General features: G+C 34.4%; 1 protein-coding gene and 2 pseudogenes across 2 annotated transcripts; all 3 read left to right on the forward strand.

Moving 5' to 3' along the window:
• The first annotated feature begins 2021 nt into the window (after positions 1-2021).
• LOC147928748 (glutathione S-transferase T3-like) lies at positions 2022-4125 on the forward strand. Its single transcript, XM_087486258.1, has 4 exons — positions 2022-2090; positions 2942-3736; positions 3939-4026; positions 4112-4125. Exons 1-4 carry the CDS (start codon positions 2022-2024, stop codon positions 4123-4125), a joined length of 966 nt encoding a protein of 321 aa, XP_087342384.1.
• A 365-nt stretch (positions 4126-4490) lies between these two features.
• LOC147928749 (uncharacterized) lies at positions 4491-5518 on the forward strand (annotated as a pseudogene).
• An 8395-nt stretch (positions 5519-13913) lies between these two features.
• Positions 13914-16663, forward strand: LOC104743983 (pseudouridine kinase-like; annotated as a pseudogene). Its single transcript, XR_015580816.1, has 6 exons — positions 13914-13931; positions 13982-14096; positions 14174-14256; positions 14351-14750; positions 16277-16423; positions 16539-16663. The product of XR_015580816.1 is annotated as a pseudouridine kinase-like (transcript).
• Positions 16664-19580: the final 2917 nt, after the last annotated feature.

A 19580-nucleotide genomic window follows, 5' to 3' on the forward strand; every position in this document is an offset into this window, starting at 1 on the left:
TGCAATCGTATATGTACTTCATGTTCTCCCATCATTAATGAGTAAAATGGTTAGATAGAAAATATAACCAAAAAAAATTTCATTATCATTGATTTTTTTTAAAGTTTTTTTACAAAAAAAAAAAAAAAAAAAAAATCTAACCGCAAACGCTTGCGGGAAGCAGCTTTTGGAATTCAGTGGTTTGGAGCGGTTGGAAGCGATTGGGAGCGGTTTGTGTGATTGGTTCCAATCGCTAGCAACCGCTACCACCCGCAAACGCAGCGTTTGCGGGAGGTAGCGGGAGAACTAGTCAACACCTTAAAATATCTAAACTTGTGTTTTTGCATTATTTTTATTGTAAATATGATTTGGAACCCTTCATGGAATCCCATACTGTTGGAGATGCTCTATAATGTTAGAATGGCTAAATAGTATTATATACTATTTTTCTCGTCACTAAGACCATCTCCATTGGGAATTACTCTCAGTGGTTCTCTTGCAATTGGGCCCCAAAATGTGAACTAAAAAACTATATTTCGGTCCATTTAGCTGAGTATCGATTCTTTGGGAAGCATTTGGAGCAACCCATGAGAAACGATACGTGGCCTAATTGGATTGGATGATACATAAATATAAAAGCTATTTTTTCCCCCATTTTCTTCTTCCTTTGTCCCCCGACAATCTCTCTCTCTTCTCTCTCGAGACAAACGGCGACTCAAAGGCGATTACTATGGAAACCAGAAAATCAGTGGATTCACCTCAAACCATCAGATTTTTCCAGCTAAAACTGGAGGGTTTTGGTTGAGGAAGGCGATGGCCACTCCAATCGGCTTAAACCGGAAGATTTGACGCTTCAATGACGATCAACCTCCTTCTGTGACAACGACGGCGGCTTAGTCTTCTGATGGTGTAAAGCGGACGGCGAGGTCCACTGGGAGACGAATCGGACAGAGAAGGTTTGTCTTCTCATCTCTTACTTATTTCATGTTGTTTATGTTAGGGTTTAGGATTAAATTCGATTTGATTGTGAGAGTGGTTAATTTTTGATGTTCAATTGATTTTGATATTTGTTTGGAGGGTTTACTGGTTTCGGCTAACTCTTAGATAGATTCTCTTGGCTAATCTTGGTATTGTAGATCTTAAGTTCAGAATCTTTGATATGTTCTTGCTGATTTAGGTGTTGTGATGTTTTGTTGTTCATCACAGTTTACTCGTAGGAACTCTTTTGGTGGAGAAGACAAAGAGAACGAGACCAAAGCTGTTACATCAGAGTCTTCTTGTTTGATAAGGAATGGTCTCTTCATCTTCTAGCTTCCTGGAAATTAGGTTTTTTACTCTAGCACTGTTCTGATTCGTCTTCTATCGTTGTTTCTTTTTGTTTATACATTGTTTAACGAGTATTGTAGGATTAAAACAACCAGTTTTTGTTTTTAGTGGTACAATTCGTAGTTATACTATATAAGAATTTGAATTTTGAGACCAAAGATGCTTACTTTATGAAACCCTTGTTGTGTGAAGAAGTATTTTGAAGCAATGGAGATTGATAGAGAAGATGGAAGAACACCAAATCAGCTGAGACCTCATGGTTCTACTAGCTGGTCGCAAGGTACTTGTTGTTTCTTATTTGTTTGATAACATATATCAGCTTTCTCAATATCTCTCAGATGGATACTTTTTGAATGGGATTGATGGAACTTTGTAATGGTTATGCTTCTCGTTTTTTGTTTCAGGAGATACAAAAGTTCTAGATGTAGTTTATGGACCTAAAGCAGGAACAAAGAAGAACGAAAATGCTGAGAAGGCTTGTTTTGAAGTCATATGGAAGCCTAAAACCGGGCAGATTGGTAAGTCCTAAATGCAGTTTTAGTTCAATCATGTCTTGATGTGGCTTTTTTTGCTTGAGTATGTGGTACAAGTGATTCTTAGTTTTTTAGATTCTGATTGACTTTTACGTTGCATAATTATAGTGTACACTATAATTATCTTTCGCCAAGACAATGGTTCTGTCAATGGATCTTCTTCATCTTGATTCTTGAAGTAAGATGTCTATGAAGAGGATGGTTCTGTCAATGGAGAAATTGGTCATGATCTTCTTCATCTTGATTCTTGAAGTAAGTTATTGATGTGTTGTTCTTAGGAGTATAGTTGAGTTTTGTTTGTTGTTTTGTAACTGTTATGGTGTGATTAATATTCACTTTTTTGTCATGTTTTGTGCGAGGTGGAGTGCACATGGGGTTTGATGGTTTAGAGTGGTCTTCATCAACTTGACATTGGGAGTGGATTCTTTTACTTGAGAAGGTATGCTCCTTTTATCTCACTCTATTTTTTGGGTGAACCGTGTGTTGATGTGTTTTTCTGACAATTGTTTAAAAATTTTCATAGCCCGTATCTTGTTATTTTTTGTTTGGTGATATTGTTTTAGATTTATAAGTCGATTTTGTTTTTTTTTAATCAAAAGAAAGTGATATTTGATTTGAATCTTAATAAAAAAATAAAAGATTAATTTAATGGTTTATTCTCAAAATGATTGAAATTTCAATTAGTCTTGACTTTAAACCCAACTTTTGGAATACATTTGAAGCTACAGATTCTCTGAAAAAGCAAAACAGTTGTCTATTCAAAGAGATTTACTGAAAAGTATATCTCCTTTGTACTAAACACTCTTTAACTTTAAACAAACCTTGACCTCAATATAAACCTTCAATGTTAAACACTAACCTACACCATTACCCTTTTCTCTACAAACTCTTTTGGTTTTCAATGGATTCTACAAACCCTTCTGGTTTTCAACCGCATAATTTCATGGATCTTTTGAATTCTCAAAAAAACTCAAACGTTTCAGATAATTCTGCACAAACCTCTCAGCCTGTCCAATTTAGCTCTCCATTCTCTTCTCAGCCTATCCAATTTAGCGAACTATTCTCTTCTCAGTCTCCAATTTAGCTCTCCATTTTCTTCTCAGCCTATCCACATTACCCCTGCATTCTCTTCTCAACCTGTTAATCTTAGCACCCAATCAGAATATGAATACTGTATTGAGGTAACGGTAGACGACAATGAAGAAGACGGAGGCAGAGGAAGTAGGAAGAGGTGGAGTGCACATGAGGATATCAACCTCATAAGCGCCTGGTTAAACACAAGCAAGGATCCAGTTGTGAGTAACGAGCAGCGGTTAGATAGCTTCTGGAAGAGAGTCGCAGACTACTACAAATCAAATGGTGGAGGGACCGGTTCAAACGGTCGAGGGGCTAGTCAATGCATGGCCAGGTGGAACAAGATAAACCATCAAGTTAACAAGTTTGTTGGATGTTACACACAAGCCAGTACTAGAAACAAGAGTGGAGAATCAGAAGACGATGTGGTCACTATGGCGAATGAGATTTACAAGAACGACATCAATAAGCCATTTATTCTAGAGCATTGCTGGAAGGAACTAAAGCATGATCAAAAATGGATCATGGAGGAATGTGGTTACAAGAGGACGAAGCTACAATCAGACGAAACATACTCATCGAGTCCAGCCAATGATGGAGCTGAAATGAGGCCTCCAGGAATTAAAGCTGCTAAGAAAAAAGGGAAGAAACCGGCAGTGAGTATTGATGTTGAAGATGGTTTGGTGGGAAGGTTAGATCGGATCATAGAAATGAAGGATCAAGAACAAGCAGCTAGGGAGAGAGACACCAAAATGAGATTGCTAGACAGTCTGATTAACAAGGGTGAACTAACACCCACTGAAGTTATACTTAGGGACAAAATGGTTGATCAAATGTTGACAAACATCTAGGTTAAATTCTCTTCACTTGTTGTGTTTTAACTCTTTGTGTTTAATTATTGAAAATTAAACTTGATGTTGTCTGCTTAAACTATCTTGTTGTGGATAACTCTTGCTGTGTTATGTTTTAACTCTTGTTGTTGGGTCGTGTTGTGTTGTGTTTAACTGTTTTTGTCTTTTGTTGCAGGTTTTTGCAGAGACATATGAAGATACTTCGATGTCACGTGAAGGGAAACAAGTAGCGAGTGCAATCTCCTCGAGTGCAAACCGTGAATGTTCTTGTCTTTTAGTGTCTTCTGGTCTTTTAGTATGGCTTTTAGTAGTAGAATCCCGTGAATGTTGCTTCTCTTTCGGATGTAGGTTGTGGTGTTTAGTCCACCTTTTGTAAGGTTTGTATGACTTTTTACCCGTGAATGGGGGTTGATTTGGTCGATTGCTTGTATCTCAACCCGTGAATGGGTTTTGTTTTTGTTTGGTTTTGTGTCTTCTTCTAGGTATATATATTGAAGAGTACTTCTACTTCATTGTTCTCCATTCTCCGATTGTTTCTTCTTTCATTTCTCTTCTCTTCATTGCTTCTTCTTTAATATTCAAAAGAAAAAAAAAACAGCACCAAAACACTTCCGATTCCAAAACCAAAACCAAAACAAATTTAATTCTAGCCTTACTTCAAAAACAATTCCATTACTTTATAAACCAAACTTCCCATAAGCCATACAACAATCTCAAAGTGTCAAAAATGTCTAATTGGAGTTCTGATCAAGAAGTTGATGAAATGGTAGAGGAGGAGGTTGATAGTATAGTGGAGGAGATTCAATACCACTACACTCACCCGGAAGTACCAGCAGCTCCAATATTCCATAGAGTGCACATCAATAGAGACCGCGAAGAAGGCCATAGTTGGTTGTGGAATGATTACTTTAGTGAGAATCCGACATACACCCACGCTATGTTCCACCGTCGCTTTAGAATGAACAAACCATTGATCATTTGTATTGTTAATACTATTGAGAATGGAGTCCCATACTTCAGATAAAGACGAGATGCTACTGGAAGGCTCGGTCTTTCTACACTTCAAAAATGCACGGCGGCTATCCGGATGATGGCATACGGATGTTCGGCAAATGCGGTGGATGAATATTTACGACTGGCTGAAACAACCGCCCACAAATGCCTTGAAAAATTTGTAGAAGGATTTATAAATCTTGTTGGAGACGAGTAACTCAGAAGACCTACAACGGAAGATCTCCAACGATTACTGAATATTGGAGAACATCGCGGTTTCTCCGGAATGGTAGGGAGCATAGATTGTATGCATTGGGAGTGGAAGAATTGTCCAACAGCATGGAAAGGACAATATTCACGTGGATCTGGAAAACCGACAATCGAACTAGAGGCTGTGGCATCCCAAGATTTATGAATTTGACACGCATTTTTCGGACCACCAGGTACGTAAAATGATATCAATGTTTTGGACCGGTCACCGGTGTTTGATGATATCCTAGAGGGACGAGCTTCGAGAGTTACATATGCTGTCAATGGACGGCAATACAAAATGGCATACTACCTCATTGACGGCATCTATCCCAAATGGGCAACTTCATCCAATCCATTACACTTCCACGTGGCCGAAAAGCAAAACTCTTTGCTCAATATCGAGAAGCATGCCGGAAAGATGTAGAGCGTGCATTTGGAGTCTTGCAAGCTCGATTTGCAATCGTGAAGAATCCCGCACTTTTTGGGATAAGAGAAAAATATGGAAAATAATGAGAGCATGTATCATATTGCATAACATGATAGTCGAAGACGAACGGAATGACTACAATTTCTACTATCCATCAGAGTTCCATCACGGAGAAGGAAACAGAACTTCTCATGTCGATTTATCGTTGTCTACAGATATGGCAACAAATCTAAATAACATGATGGGCAATCGAATTGAAAAAAGACTTGATTGAGCATATTTGGCAAAAATTTGGTGCAACCCAACAATAAATCTTATTCCGAATTTTGTAAAATATGTTTAATATTCCGAATTTTGTATCTTATGTTTAATATTCCGAATTTTGTAAAATATGTTTAATATTCCGAATTCTGTAAAATTTTATTGTTTTCTATTTAATGAAATATAAATAATAGAAATAATTTTTTATTCATGATAGATTAGTAAAATTTGATATTTAATTAACAAAAATTAAAAAAATATATTATTTAAATGATGAGCAACCTTGTTTGGGGTACTCTAGTAGAAGGATGATTTTGTGTTCTAAGTGGATTGCTTTAATTATTTTAGTATTAATTATATAATTAATTAATCCTTGAGAAACTTGAGAGGGATGTTGGAGTAATGATGCTCTAAGTCGTAGTTCCCGTAAACTCTATATACGTGTGTGTGTGGATTTACTGATTCCGCATGAATATCTTATCTTTTTTTTTCGAACAAACCCCATATATTAAGTTATCGGAAGGTGATTCTCTTCGAGAGAGAGCTAGTTAGATACCGATGAGCTTACATGGGAAAAACAGAAACCTCGTGCTCTTGCACATTTCGCAAGTTTATCGGCACGGATATTTTCCTCTAGGGAAATAAATCTAATACTAAAACTAGAGAATCTATCCCCGAAATAAATAAAATCCTTCAGTTCTGAGGAAAAGGTTGGCCAGTCTTCGAAATTTGATGTCATCAACAAGAGATCCGAGCAATTCGTAGCAAAAAGAGCTTTATCCAAGTCCAAGGCCAATAAGCACCTCATAGCCCAAACAAGTGTATCCAACTCTGCATGTAAAGGTGAGAGGCTTCGTCGTGATCCTTTTAGCCCCAAATGTAAGATTCTATCACCAATAGACGCAATCCAACCATGTCCACTCCTATCTACCTCTGTATGGCAAGATCCATCGATAAAGCAGACAATGGAATCTTGTGGGATTGGGATCGAAGGTATGTCTGCGCCTACCACCACTGGTGGTGTGTCTCTATTGTTTGCTCTTCTCCATACTTCTTCTTCTTGGGTAGCTTTTTCCAAAGTTTCTTGTGGAGATTCAGAGATATTTTCAAAGACTTTCTTATTTCTTGCCTTCCAAATGTACCACATCACCCAAGGGAACGTTCTCAAGTTCTGATCGAGTGCGCCAAAGTCTCTGCCATGCCCATATAGATAGTCGAGGTTGCTATATAGGGAAGATGAGGGAAACACCATAGGGTGAGAAGGGATTGTCGATAAGGCCCACACTTGACGAGCTGGTGGACATTCAAATAGCATATGATTAATAGTTTCCTCTTCCGCTCCACATCTAGGACAATCTTTATTTCTACCAATATGGCGATAATGCAGACGTTGACATGTTGCCACACACCGAGTCACACATTTCCACACGAAATGCTTCAGCTTTCGTGATGTTTTTAACTTCCATGCTTGCGCCTTAAATGTTGTAACACTAGGCCCCTGAGAAGGGAGGTCGCAGACAGGGCAAGAGATAGCTCTCGCGGCTTCATAACCAGACTTAACGGTGTAGTTTCCAGATTTAGTCAGCGTCCAGGAATACCCATCTCTCGCAGCATTTAAGCTTGGTTTGATCCCCAAAATAAAGGTAATTTCTTTCGGTGGAAAGAATTCCCGAAGACGTTCCATTTTCCATTTTTTGTATTGAAGTCGATCAAGGTGTTAACACAAATCAAGGGATTTCTATCATTGGTTAATCCTTGAGGCGGCCGTGCTGGCGTATCTGGGATCCAAGGTTCAGTCCAGATACACGTGTTAAACCCCGAGCTTATAGTCTTACGAATACCGTACGAGAGAACATGTTTTGCCGCTAGCATACTTCTCCAGCCATATGAAGGCCGATATTATACTTGTACCTCTAATGGGCTACAGTATTTAACATATCGTCCTTTGAGAACTCGGCTAAGGAGGGAATCTGGAAATCTTAACAACCTCCATAGCTGCTTTGCCAAAAGGGCAAGATTAAATTCTTCAAGTGTTCTGAAGCATAGCCCACCTTCTGACATTCGAGTGCACATTTGCTTCCATGAGATCCAATGTAATCCTTTACTATCAGCTCTATTACTCCACCAACAATTGGCAATTGTACTTGTTAGTTTTGAGCAAATAGCTTTTGGTAAGAGAAAACACAACATTACATATGTCGGAATTGCTTGCGCCACTTATTTAATCAGGACTTCCTTGCCTCCCTTGGAGAGGGATTTACATGAATATCTTATCTATGTATGCCACAATATTTTATTTGGTTCAAAATAACAGCACTACCAAGTACCAAACTTGATCAAAATAATTACTCTATAGTTTATATACCATATAGAGTATTCATCTCTTCTTTTTTTCGTTTTCTTAGAAGTGTTTGTATATATATATATTAATTACAATGAACATGTCAAAAAAAAAAGTGACAATTACCGAAGTGTTTCTAGCGTTAGAAATTAACTTAGGATATAAATATAATGCCCTTGCGTAGTTACAAGTTTTGCTTGGAAATTTTTGTTTTACTAGAAGTCTAGAACACAAGTGACATTTGTTAGAGACGTAAAGATTTCTAGGAAACAAAAACAAGTTTCTTTCTTTTTGCACAAAGTAGAAAGCTATTATTTTCCCTAACATTTATCACATTTATCACATTTAAATGTAACTTTCTCAAAAATATTCTCATCAGAGCAAAAATGCAAAATGCGACGAAAAAGAGAATTTGTTAGAGTGTATTCTTTTCGTTATCTTTTCTCTGTAATCCATCTGTTCCACAATTTATAACTTTCTACTTTTGTGTATACTTTTCCTTTTCTCCTCTTACTTTTTTTCTATTATATAATTCCTCTTTTTTTGACTTTCAGGTATAGGTGATTGTCATGTTATATGTGGTATCTCTATCCGGAACTGTAAAAGTTAAAAGTTAAAATATAAATATACTGATAGTCTAACATTGTATTACACAAAAATTAAAATAAGTTTAATACACAAAATCTGATCCATCTAGTATCAAATCAACTTATTGTTAATTTCCCCATTGTAATTACAGACACGTAATATTAGTAATAAATAGATCATCTTCGACTATCTTTTATTTTCTCTTTTCTCATAAAATATATTCTCATCTTCGACTACTTCATTCATTCTTCTCCATGAATGTTTGACCCCAAAGTGCGACTATGTTGAGAGAATATATTTTAGTCGTATTTCATCATATTCATTATATCATAAAGGGGAAAAATAATAATTTATTACCTCGACGATACCAACGTAATTCATTCTTTTCACAGACGACCGTTAGGGTGGTCGGCTTCGGCGCACCGAAGACGTTGGGCTTCTTTTGGTCTCCAATTGTAAGTTGTGGTGCAACTTTCTTTTTGTCCCCCATTGTAATCACTTGTGGAATTTAACGTGTGTGACAATTTGGTTTATATAGATTTGTCTCTTTTTTTTTTTTTGGTCAAATATATAGACTTGGTAGATTTGGTTTATATAGATTTGTCTCTATTACTTACTAGTCACGAGTAAATGACTAGTCGTTAATGACTCTTTGGTATTATTATTAGTAGGTGTAGCGCTACATATTGATTTCTTAGTTTTTAATCATTTTGATTTATTAGTTTTTAATCATTTTTAGATTTTTTGAAAATCTATTGATATATCTAGTTACTTTTTTAAAAAATTACAAAATATCATAATCTTATTATATAAAGTTGGGTTTTGAAAGTTAGCTATTAACAAGATTTTGATATGTGTAAAAGTTAATAAATAATAGGAGGAATTTGATTACAACAAAAATAAAATATTTTGTTTTAGAAAAATATTAATAATGTAAAAAGATAACTATCAAAAATTACAGAATTTATAAAAAAAATACAAAGTTTATTAAAATAATTATAAGGAGATTATATATATATTTCATATAATTCGAAATTATAATATTATTAGTTTTAAGTTATTAATTCTACAAAAAAATATAGAAAAATGGATTAAGGAAAATATACAGTTAATTTTCTTAATTCTAAATTTTGTAAATACTCACTTCTATATAAACATAGATCATCTCATATTTAAATAATTTATTCAAAAACACTGGTTTCAACTTTTTTTAATTGGGAAATTCTTTTAATGGAAAGGTAAATTTTTTTTTTTAAAACCAAAATTTTCTCATACTTTCTCCTTTTTTCAGTTGAGAATAGGTAAAATTAATATGTTGACAAAAAAAAGATTAATATATGCATCTTGTTTTCCAAATACTGTATTTTAAAATTTATTGTAGTATTTTTAGATTATTTTATTTAATTTATATTTTGATTTTTGAATTATTTGGAATTCATATATTACTGTGCTTATAATTTTCTATTGTTCCTTTAATATCCAAATTTATTTTTTTCTAATTTCTCCACTTTGATTGGTTGGTCATAAACCTTTTTTTTTTGCAAACATAATTGTTACCATTATTCATTTAATCCCAAAGGGAGATATTGAGTACAAGTCATCCCAGACGTAACAAACCGGCCATCGAATATGGTTGGATCCACGGGCCGAGAATAGATGTAAGGCCCACTTAGGAAAGTAGGTATATGGACAGAGAGTAGACATGGGCTCACTAAACAAGGTGGTGGTTGATGCGTTACATACACAGAGGCTACATCATGGTGTGTCAAAGATACTTCCATGAATACATTGAGAAATTTAACATTAGTTACTATCAAAATATTTTGTGACATTAGAAAAAAGTTTTTACTTTCATTGGTTGTCGGAGCAAACCATTTTGAGATAGCAAAAAGACGTGAACATTTTCTCTCCACACAGGAGGAGGGTAGAGCCGAGGTTCTCTCTATGGTGGAGAAGGTTGGAAACAAGGTTATCTCCCCAAGGGAGGAAGGTGGAGAAGGTTGGGCGCAAGGTTATTTCCCAAGAGAGGAAGGTGGAGCCAAGGTTCTCTCCATGGTGGAGGAGGTTAGACGCAAGTTTATCTCCAGAAGGAATGAGGGCGGAGCTGATGTTTTCTCCATGGTGGTCATACATTATTGTGATAATATATCGTTGATTAGTATATTATGTAATATATAAATACATAAAACCAACTAATTTATTTTAACTTCTACATAGTTACTATCACGAATACATTGAGAAATTGAACATTAGTTACTATTAAAAGATTTTGTGACGTTAGAAAAAGGTTTTTACTTTCATTGGTTGTCGGAGCAAGCCATTTTGAGATAGCAAAAAGACGTGAACATGTTCTCTCCACACAGGAGGTGGCAGAGCCGAGGTTCTCTCTATGGTGGAGAAGGTTAGACAGAAGGTTATTTCCCTAAGGGAGGAAGGTTGAGGAGGTTGGACGCAAGATTATCTCCCCAAGGGAGGAAGGCGGAGCCAAGGTTCTCTCCATGGTGAAGGAGGTTGGACGCAAGGTTCTCTCCATAAAGGATGAGGGTGGATCCGAGGTTTTCTCCATAGTGGTCATACATTATTGTGGTGATACATCATGATTACTATATTATATAATATATTTTTTTATTCAAAATATTTTTTTGAGCCAACAATTATACCATATGCTTAACGTGTTCATATATACATTTTCTAGGTGGCGATAAAAAATATATTTGTAACATAGAGTATATTTAGGTGTTAAAAAATACACTTTTAATAGTATCATACATAAAATATTTGTAAATAAAAATAAATCAGTATTATAACAAAAATAAAATTTATACAAATTTTAATATATTTTTGTTAAATTTAATTTAATTTATAAAACTTTATCCCGTACATCGGGCGGGTCCTCATCTTTTTCCTAATGCTGTATTTTAAAATTTATTGTAGTATTTTTAGATTGTTTTATTTAATTTATACTTTTATTTTTTATTTGGGATTCATATATTATCATGCTTATAATTTTCTATTGTTTCTTTAATTATGCCAAATTAATTTTCTTCTAATTTATCAACTTGATTGGTTGGTCATAAACCCTTCTTTTTTTGCAAACATAATTGTTAACATTATTCATTCAATCTCAAAGAGAAATAACGAGTATAGGCTCATCAACCTAATAAATGAACAAAATAGGCAAATCAAACACAAGCGTACAACAAACATAGATAGATAGATTGGAAAAACATAAATAGTTGTTGATAGATCCATAGTAGCTCAAAGACTCTGACACCCTGGTTTGCGAAAAGGTTTAAAAGAATTGATTTGGCCATATACGTCACCAAAATGCACTTATTTTTTCGGTCAAGGGTCTTGAGAGAACTTCATGATGGGTGACCTTCCTGGAAGTGATTGTCGGAACTGTGCGAGTGAAGAGAAAACACAGGAAAATATCATTTGTTAATTTGTAAGGTAGGTAAACAAGTTTTTAAAACCTCCCAGACGTAACAAACCGGCCATCGAATATGGATGGGTCTACGAGCTAGAAATAGATGTAGGGCCCAGTTAGGAAGATGGGCCCATGGACTGAGAATGGACATGGGCTCACTAAGCAAGGTGGTGGTTGAGGCGTTACAGAGACATATGCTGCATCATGGTGTGTCAAAGATATTTCCACGAATACATTGGGAAATTTAACATTAGTTACTATCAAAAAAATTTGTGACGTTAGAGAAAGGTTTTTACTTTCATTGGTTGTCGTGGCAAGTCATTTTGAGACAGCAAAAAGACTTGAACATTTTATCTCCACACAGGAAGAGGGCAAAGCTGAGGTTCTATCTATGGTGGAGAAGGTTGGACACAAAGTTATCTACATAAGGGAGGAATGTGGAGTAGGTTGGACGCAAGGTTATCTCCCCAAGGGAGGAAGACGGAGCCGAGGTTCTCTCCATGGTGGAAGAGGTTGGACGCAAGGTTCTCTCTATAAGGGATGAGGACGGAGCCGAGGTTTTTTCTATGGCGATCATATATTATTGTGATGATACATCATTGATTAGTATATTATGTAATATATTTTTTATTCAAAATTTTTTTTGAGCCAACAATTTTAGTAATTAAAAAACTATGCAGAAGTGAAAGTAAAATAGTCGGCTTAATATGTTTATATAGACATTTTCTAGGTGGTGATAAAGAATATATTTGTAACAGAGTATATTTAGGTGTAAAAAATACACTTTTAATAGTAACATACATAAAAGATTTGTAAGTGGATATAAATCAGTGTATTATAAAATTTATAAATAACTTACAACAAATTTTAATATATTTTTGTTAAATTTAATTTAATTTATAAAACTTTAAACCCGCACATCGGGCGGATCCTCATCTAGTATTATATAAACCTTAGTTTTCAAAGTTAGTAATTCATATAATCGCGACATGTATGAAGTATATCAATTACATTTTGATATATGTGAAAAGAAAATTTATTTAATAATTATAGACAAATTAAAAATCCTAAAAATAAAAGGATTACAATTAATATTTTTTGAAAGTATATAAAACAAAAGTAATTTATTATATCACTAATTTTAATAGGAAGTTTATCTATTAAATTACTAATTTCAATAGGAAAATATGTGCAATTAAGAAGGAAAATATTTGCAATTAATAAGGAAAATATTTGCAATTTAATTGCAATTATTATTCATTATAATCATATAGTAAACAGAAATTTATACAGAAAAGTGATTAAAGTATGAAAAGGTTTAATGTATTAATAATAGTGATTAACATAATGTAAGAAATATATAAAAAATCAAAATAAAAAATTAATGTAATTTTCTTAAGTTTTTCAATCAGTGAATGATTTGATAGCGTATTCAATATTATGTTATTATATAAACCATGTGATCAAGACACATGTCAATTTAACAATTAAAGATTTTGTCATGTGTTATACAAAAACTTTGTTTTAACATATTTGTAAATTCTAAAAAATTGAAAATTTAAACAATTTAATAAATATAAAAAGATAATTCATATATGTATATAATAATAATACTAATTCTATAAGAAAAAATTAAGAAAATTATACAATAAATTACTATAATACCATAATTAAATAAATTATACTGTCAGTTATTAATCCTAAAAGAAAAAGGATTGAAGATACTCACCTTTACATAAACAAACAATTTTCTCATAATAACGTCTTTGAATTTTTGATTAATTTATGATAATGTTGGACAAGTAGTAAAACTATTATTTATCAGATTACAAAATTGGGAAAGATTACAAAATTGGGAATGAAGGATGTTGTTGTTGTACTTCATTGGATAAGTAAGTTACATTTACATTGTTTTTACTGGGGCAGGAAAAGTTTCTGACACCTGCGTGGATCCAGCGGTTTGTAAAAAACATAAGCTCAGCGCCTGTTCTAATGCTAGATGCAAATCTTAGTACTCTTGCTTTGGAAGCATCTTGTAAATGTAATGATTATAGCTTTCTCAATTTGATTGGTCTAACCATCGTTTTATCTGTCTTCTTAACGTTTTCCTTCTTGAAGTGGCTGCAGAGTTCAATGTTCCTGTATGGTTTGAGCCCGTGTCAGTCACAAAGTCTCAAAGAATCGCCTCAGTTGCCAAGTATGTGAGTGCCATGTCTCCCATACTCATGAATACTAGAGTCTTTTGGTTCTCTATGTTTATTTGCAAACAAAAAGATTTGTAATTGTTTCTTTCAGACAACGATAGTGTCCCCAAACCAAGACGAACTCATAGCAATGGCCAACGCTCTCTGCGCCAAGAATATGTTCCACCCCTTTAAATCAGAAGAAAACAAGTTGTCCATCGAAGATATGTACCCCGCGATAAAGCCAGCCATTAGGATTCTTCTTGAAAATGGTATTAAAGTAGTTATTGTAACCCTTGGATCCAATGGAGCTCTCCTATACTCCTAGGGGAACCCGAAAAAGGCTCTGAACATAAACCGAAAATTCCCCAAAAGTGGAGAGATTTTCAAAAGGGTGCATTCTGTATGTTCACCATACCTGTTTACTGAACTTGAATCGTATCACCGCTTGAGTCTTTACGCAATGCATTTCCCAACCATACCAGCCAAAGTCAAGAAGCTGACTGGTGCAGGTGATTGATATGATCATGAGACAATCCAAGAAGACCCTTGAGTATTGTTCAACACGAACGTAGTCGTAGATCAATTCTTCCAGCCAAACGACTATTTGGGATACATTCTTACCTCATTTAGAGCATATCTCGAAGTGGAATCAGTCCAATCAGAGTTCGGATGAAGGAGTTATTTATTTTACAAATTAAGTAAACTCATGGCTATGCGATTTGGACCTACGAGCATTCAACGGCGGATTACAATTAATTCAGAAGGATTCAAGCTATGAACCAAACTGTTCTGGAATCTTGATCCATTCCGGAACCATAGAGAATTGAAATCACATTAAGACCAGTTCATATGTGAAAGATATGGATATTTCAAGTCAGTGGATCTATCTCCGTCCAAACTTCACGTCTGAGTCAAAGATCGTATTACACATACCAACTCAGAAACAATTGCGACACAAAACTACTTGGAGGATGTTAATGGATCTCTTATGTTTCCAAGAAGCTCAGAAACAGAAGATTTGGCCTAGGGAATACAAGGATACACTCCATTTACCAAAAGAGGTCAATCTAGTTCTTCACCTGAAGAGTTTTAGGTCCAATTGGTTTAGGAGCTTCTAGAATTATGTTTGGCAGCCAGGAGTTGTTTCTACTAAGACCAAGATGAACAAATCATACATCCCATGTTGTTTCTCATCAGCAAGTTGAACCAAAGAGTCAAAGAGAGAGAAGATCAAGGAAACACTTAATAGGTCAATTCAAGAGCTTATGGCCAAAGAGAGCATGGGAAATTCTATTGGGGATGATATCTATCAAGTCCAGTCCACTTTGAGCTTAATACAAGTCCAAGAAAGCCCAAAATAATCATTTTATTTTGTAGTCAAAGAGGAGTGACGAAAATAGAGTTTAACTCAGCTTGGGAAGGATACTTGGGGAAGGGAAACATGCACTAAGAGTTGGGTCTTCATTCAACTATCTTGGGAAGAGAAACATTGGGTTTCCATTCAACTTACTATCTTTATTTTTTTTTTAGTTTCAAGAATCATCAATACTTGGCTTTGTTACCAAGTTTCTTATCCTTATATAAACACATGTAATCTCATTTGAGAATAATCAATCATTTTTATCTTTTATTTGAGAGTGGTAAACTCCTTTGTTCCTTTGAAACTTGTTTATTCTCCTTGGTGGGTTACATCAAAAAGATCTCCTTGGTGGGTTACATCAAAGAGTTTTCGATATATCAAGTGATTTCGTCGCACTTGACGTTGTCATTCATTAGCTGAGGATTGAAAAGTCTTTACAAGAGAGTCTAGGGCACAAGGATTTTCGGATTCGTTTCACGCCTTGTCATCTGTCTCCGCGAAGCGTCTATCTAAAGTTCCACCGCCTTGCTTTGTTTGGTTTGTTTTAAGAGAGTTTGGGCATAAGGATTTTCGAGTTTATCTCACGCCTTTTCAGCCAGTTTCACGAGCCATCGAAGTTCTAGGATTATCAGTCTACCTACCTTAGAGCGTCGATTCCTTGGGAGAATCACATCAGTGATTGTCTAGTAGGTGGCACAGTCGTATCACTAAGCGATGGGTTAGATATAATCCAGAGTTTAGCGGTTGGCATTGCCTCTGCTAAAGCAGCAGTTGAGTCAGACGACAATGTGCCTCCTGAGTTCAACTTGGATCTTGTTTCCGGTAATGGACTAATTATGTGTCAATAATATGAATGAGAGTCTGAATTATGATTTGAAGTTTTCGGTTTTATGAGTCTGAGCTGGTTTACGTTTTTGGATTTGGTTTGAACGTACAGATGATGCAAAGTTTGTGTACAATGGGGCGAAGATGTTGATGGTTCATCAGTCGATGCTACGAAGGATGATATTGTTGTTTCTTTTTGTTAAAGCTGTCATTGGCCTTAGTTATTGTTTTATGTAACAATATGAAAATTTTCTTTTAAATTTCTGTAATTATTGCTGACAAAAGTAGTTTGATGGTTTGTCTAATAGCCTAGTCCTATCAAAATAAAGTCCAACAGATTCCCAAGTTTGGAAATCAAATTAGTGATAACATGTACAATTTTTCGACCATTTTTCTGATATGGTCTATGTGCGGGCAAAAAAAGATAGGACTATGTGAACCTCAAGCAATTTCAGAATGGACTTAGTCTTAATGTTATAGAGGTCTTTTAAATTTCTAAACTTAATAATATTTATTGGCCAATATGGGAACGGTGAACCTAATATTTTGATGAACTTTCCTTTAGGGATAGCATGCATAATGTTAGAATGGCTTTTCTCGTCTCAAAATCTTCCCGTTAACTCTATAGTTTTTTTTTTAACTGGACTAAGATACGTGCGTGTGATGAGAAGTACTGTTTCTATCGTTATAAACTTAGGATATAAAGATAATGCCCTTGCCTAATTACTACTTTTGCTAGGAAATTTTTTGTTTTACTAGAAGTCTAGAACACAACGTGTGTACCTTTTTTTTGGATGAATTTGTTAGAGACGTAAAGATTTCTATGAAACAAAAACAAGTTTCTTTCTTTTTGCACAAAGTAGAAAGCAATTATTTTCCTTAACATTTATTACTTTTAATTGTATTTTTCTCAAAAATATTCTCATCAGAGCAAAAATCCAAAATGCGACGAAAAAGAGAATTTGTTAGAGTGGATCCTTTTCGTTATCCTTTCTCTCTAATCCATCTGTTCCACCATTTATAACTTTCTACTTTTCCTTTTCTCTACTTACTTTGTCTATTCTATAATTCTTCCTTTTTTGACTTTCAGGTATGCGTGTTTTGTCATGTTAATATGTGGGTATCTATCCGGAACTATAAAAGTTACAACTTAAAATATAAATATACTGATAGTCATAACATTGGATTACACAAAAATTAAAATAAGTTTAATACATAAAATCTGATCCATCTAGTATCAAGTCAACTTAATTGTTAGTTCAAAACATGAGATGGCCAAAGCAACAGATAGTGGAGTTTTATATTTTTTTTTTCTCCAAAAAATATTGGTTTAGTGGAACTAGTAGGAAAATAACAAAAAAATGGAGGATTAGAAGGATTTAAACTTTTAGACGTAAGTTCAATTATTAAATGGCAATGCGATTTGGCAACAGTGCAGTGATCCTGATTGCACAACAGTGCAGTAATCTTAATTGTATGTCACCACCGAATATCAAAACGATTAATTAGAATGTAGTGTCTAGTGTGATTCAAGTGTCGTTGAATATGCATATTTATAAACACGATGAACCTTCTCGTGGGCGCCGAGCATACGTCCATAAACCAATAGGGACCTATCCGGCTAACCCTACAAAAAATTAACGCTAATTAATGTTGCAAATAACGTTAGATTTTCTTTTTGGCTATTTTCTGTATACGTATGATAGTTTCCATATACTTATAAGGCAATTGGCATGGTCATGCATGTTTTTAATGTCGTCTATGCAAAACATTAGTGAAGTGGGGTGCCTAAGACTTGAGGTTTTAGACAAAATGCTAAATCTGTGATATCTTTCTCTTTTTAGCTACGAGGGTAATTTCACAGAGATAATAATGTCTGTGCAAACGCCAGTTATAATGATAATCATCAAAACTTCACCATCTCCTTCCAACTAAATAATCGCAGTAAAGCTTCTGAACCATGTTTGTTGTAGTGAAAAAAGCAGAGCTTCTCTCCTTCAGCCTCAAAAGTGGAACAAACTGATCAAAGTCTAGCTGAATCCCAACACTTTGTATCGCCATATATAATTTCATTTAACAAAAGAATGGGTTGATTGTCCAATATACATCAGCACCATTATTATGAACAACACTAGGGGAACAAAACAATCAGTATTATTTGCTTCTACACATTCCTTTGTATCGCGTGCTTTAGCTTGAAGAGCCGTATTATAAGGACTTTCTCGAATATTATTAAAAAATAAAGTTGTTATGAGCTTTCTAATTATGATTAATATATTTTGTGTGTGTGTGTGTAAGCTTTAATAACAATTTAGTTACCCAATTAAACCAAAATACAGTATATGTACAAATACCTGCAGTCGCCTAACTTACAAAAAAATAAACAATGGTGGGATCTCATATAATCGTTTTAGAAATCATAATGAAATGACATTTATGGCTCTGAACTGCTTGAAGATGCTAAAACATTAATCGGATTGGCCAGCCTCTGCCAATGAATTCACTCATTGTATAGAAACAAGTTTGTTGATTTTCTATTTGCTGTAAATTGTAATATTTCATGTGATGAGGCTGTTACGTTGTCCTTAATAATGAAGCTCTTGATAAAATGAATAATTTTATTTAATATATTGACACGTTGATTCGTGATATAAAGGGTTCGAATGGTAAAGGCGGATTTGGTAGTACGGAACTAATAATTTGATAGTAGGGTACGGTTCAACTGCGGTACGTGCGGGATAAAAGTATTTGCGGGACAAGTGCGGTTTATGCAAAATAAGCGGTACAAAATAATGTTTGATTGGTGAAAAACTATTTGCGGTGCATATTTCATATTATTTTATTTTATTTTATTAATAACTAGTATAATTATATATTTTAATTTGTTTTGTATTAATAATTCAATATTTTTATTTTTGTATATATTTAGTATAAAGTATAATTGTCATATATTTTCAAAGATTTTGTAAATATATATTTTTTTGTAGAAAATTTATTTAACATAAATAAACATAATTGTATAAAACTTAGGCAGTGAATGGTAACATGTATAAGTGGGTATTTGAACATTTTTAAAAAAAAATCTGATTCATGTTACCATTCATACATTTAGTGGGCAATAGACGTTTTTCAAAAAAAAAATGAGAAAACCACT

This window comes from Camelina sativa, chromosome 14 (genome assembly GCF_030686135.1).
Source record: "Camelina sativa cultivar CO46 ecotype springtype chromosome 14, ASM3068613v1".
Lineage (NCBI taxonomy): Eukaryota > Viridiplantae > Streptophyta > Magnoliopsida > Brassicales > Brassicaceae > Camelina > Camelina sativa.

Coding starts and splice junctions, on each gene's coding strand:
- LOC147928748 (XM_087486258.1), top strand. CDS start 2,022: ATGTCTATGAAGAGGATGGTTCTGTCAATGGAGAAATTGGTCATGATC. Junction 2,091..2,941: donor TCTTCATCTTGATTCTTGAA/GTAAGTTATTGA, acceptor TTTTCTTCTCAG/CCTATCCACATTACCCCTGC. Junction 3,737..3,938: donor TTATACTTAGGGACAAAATG/GTTGATCAAATG, acceptor CTTTTGTTGCAG/GTTTTTGCAGAGACATATGA.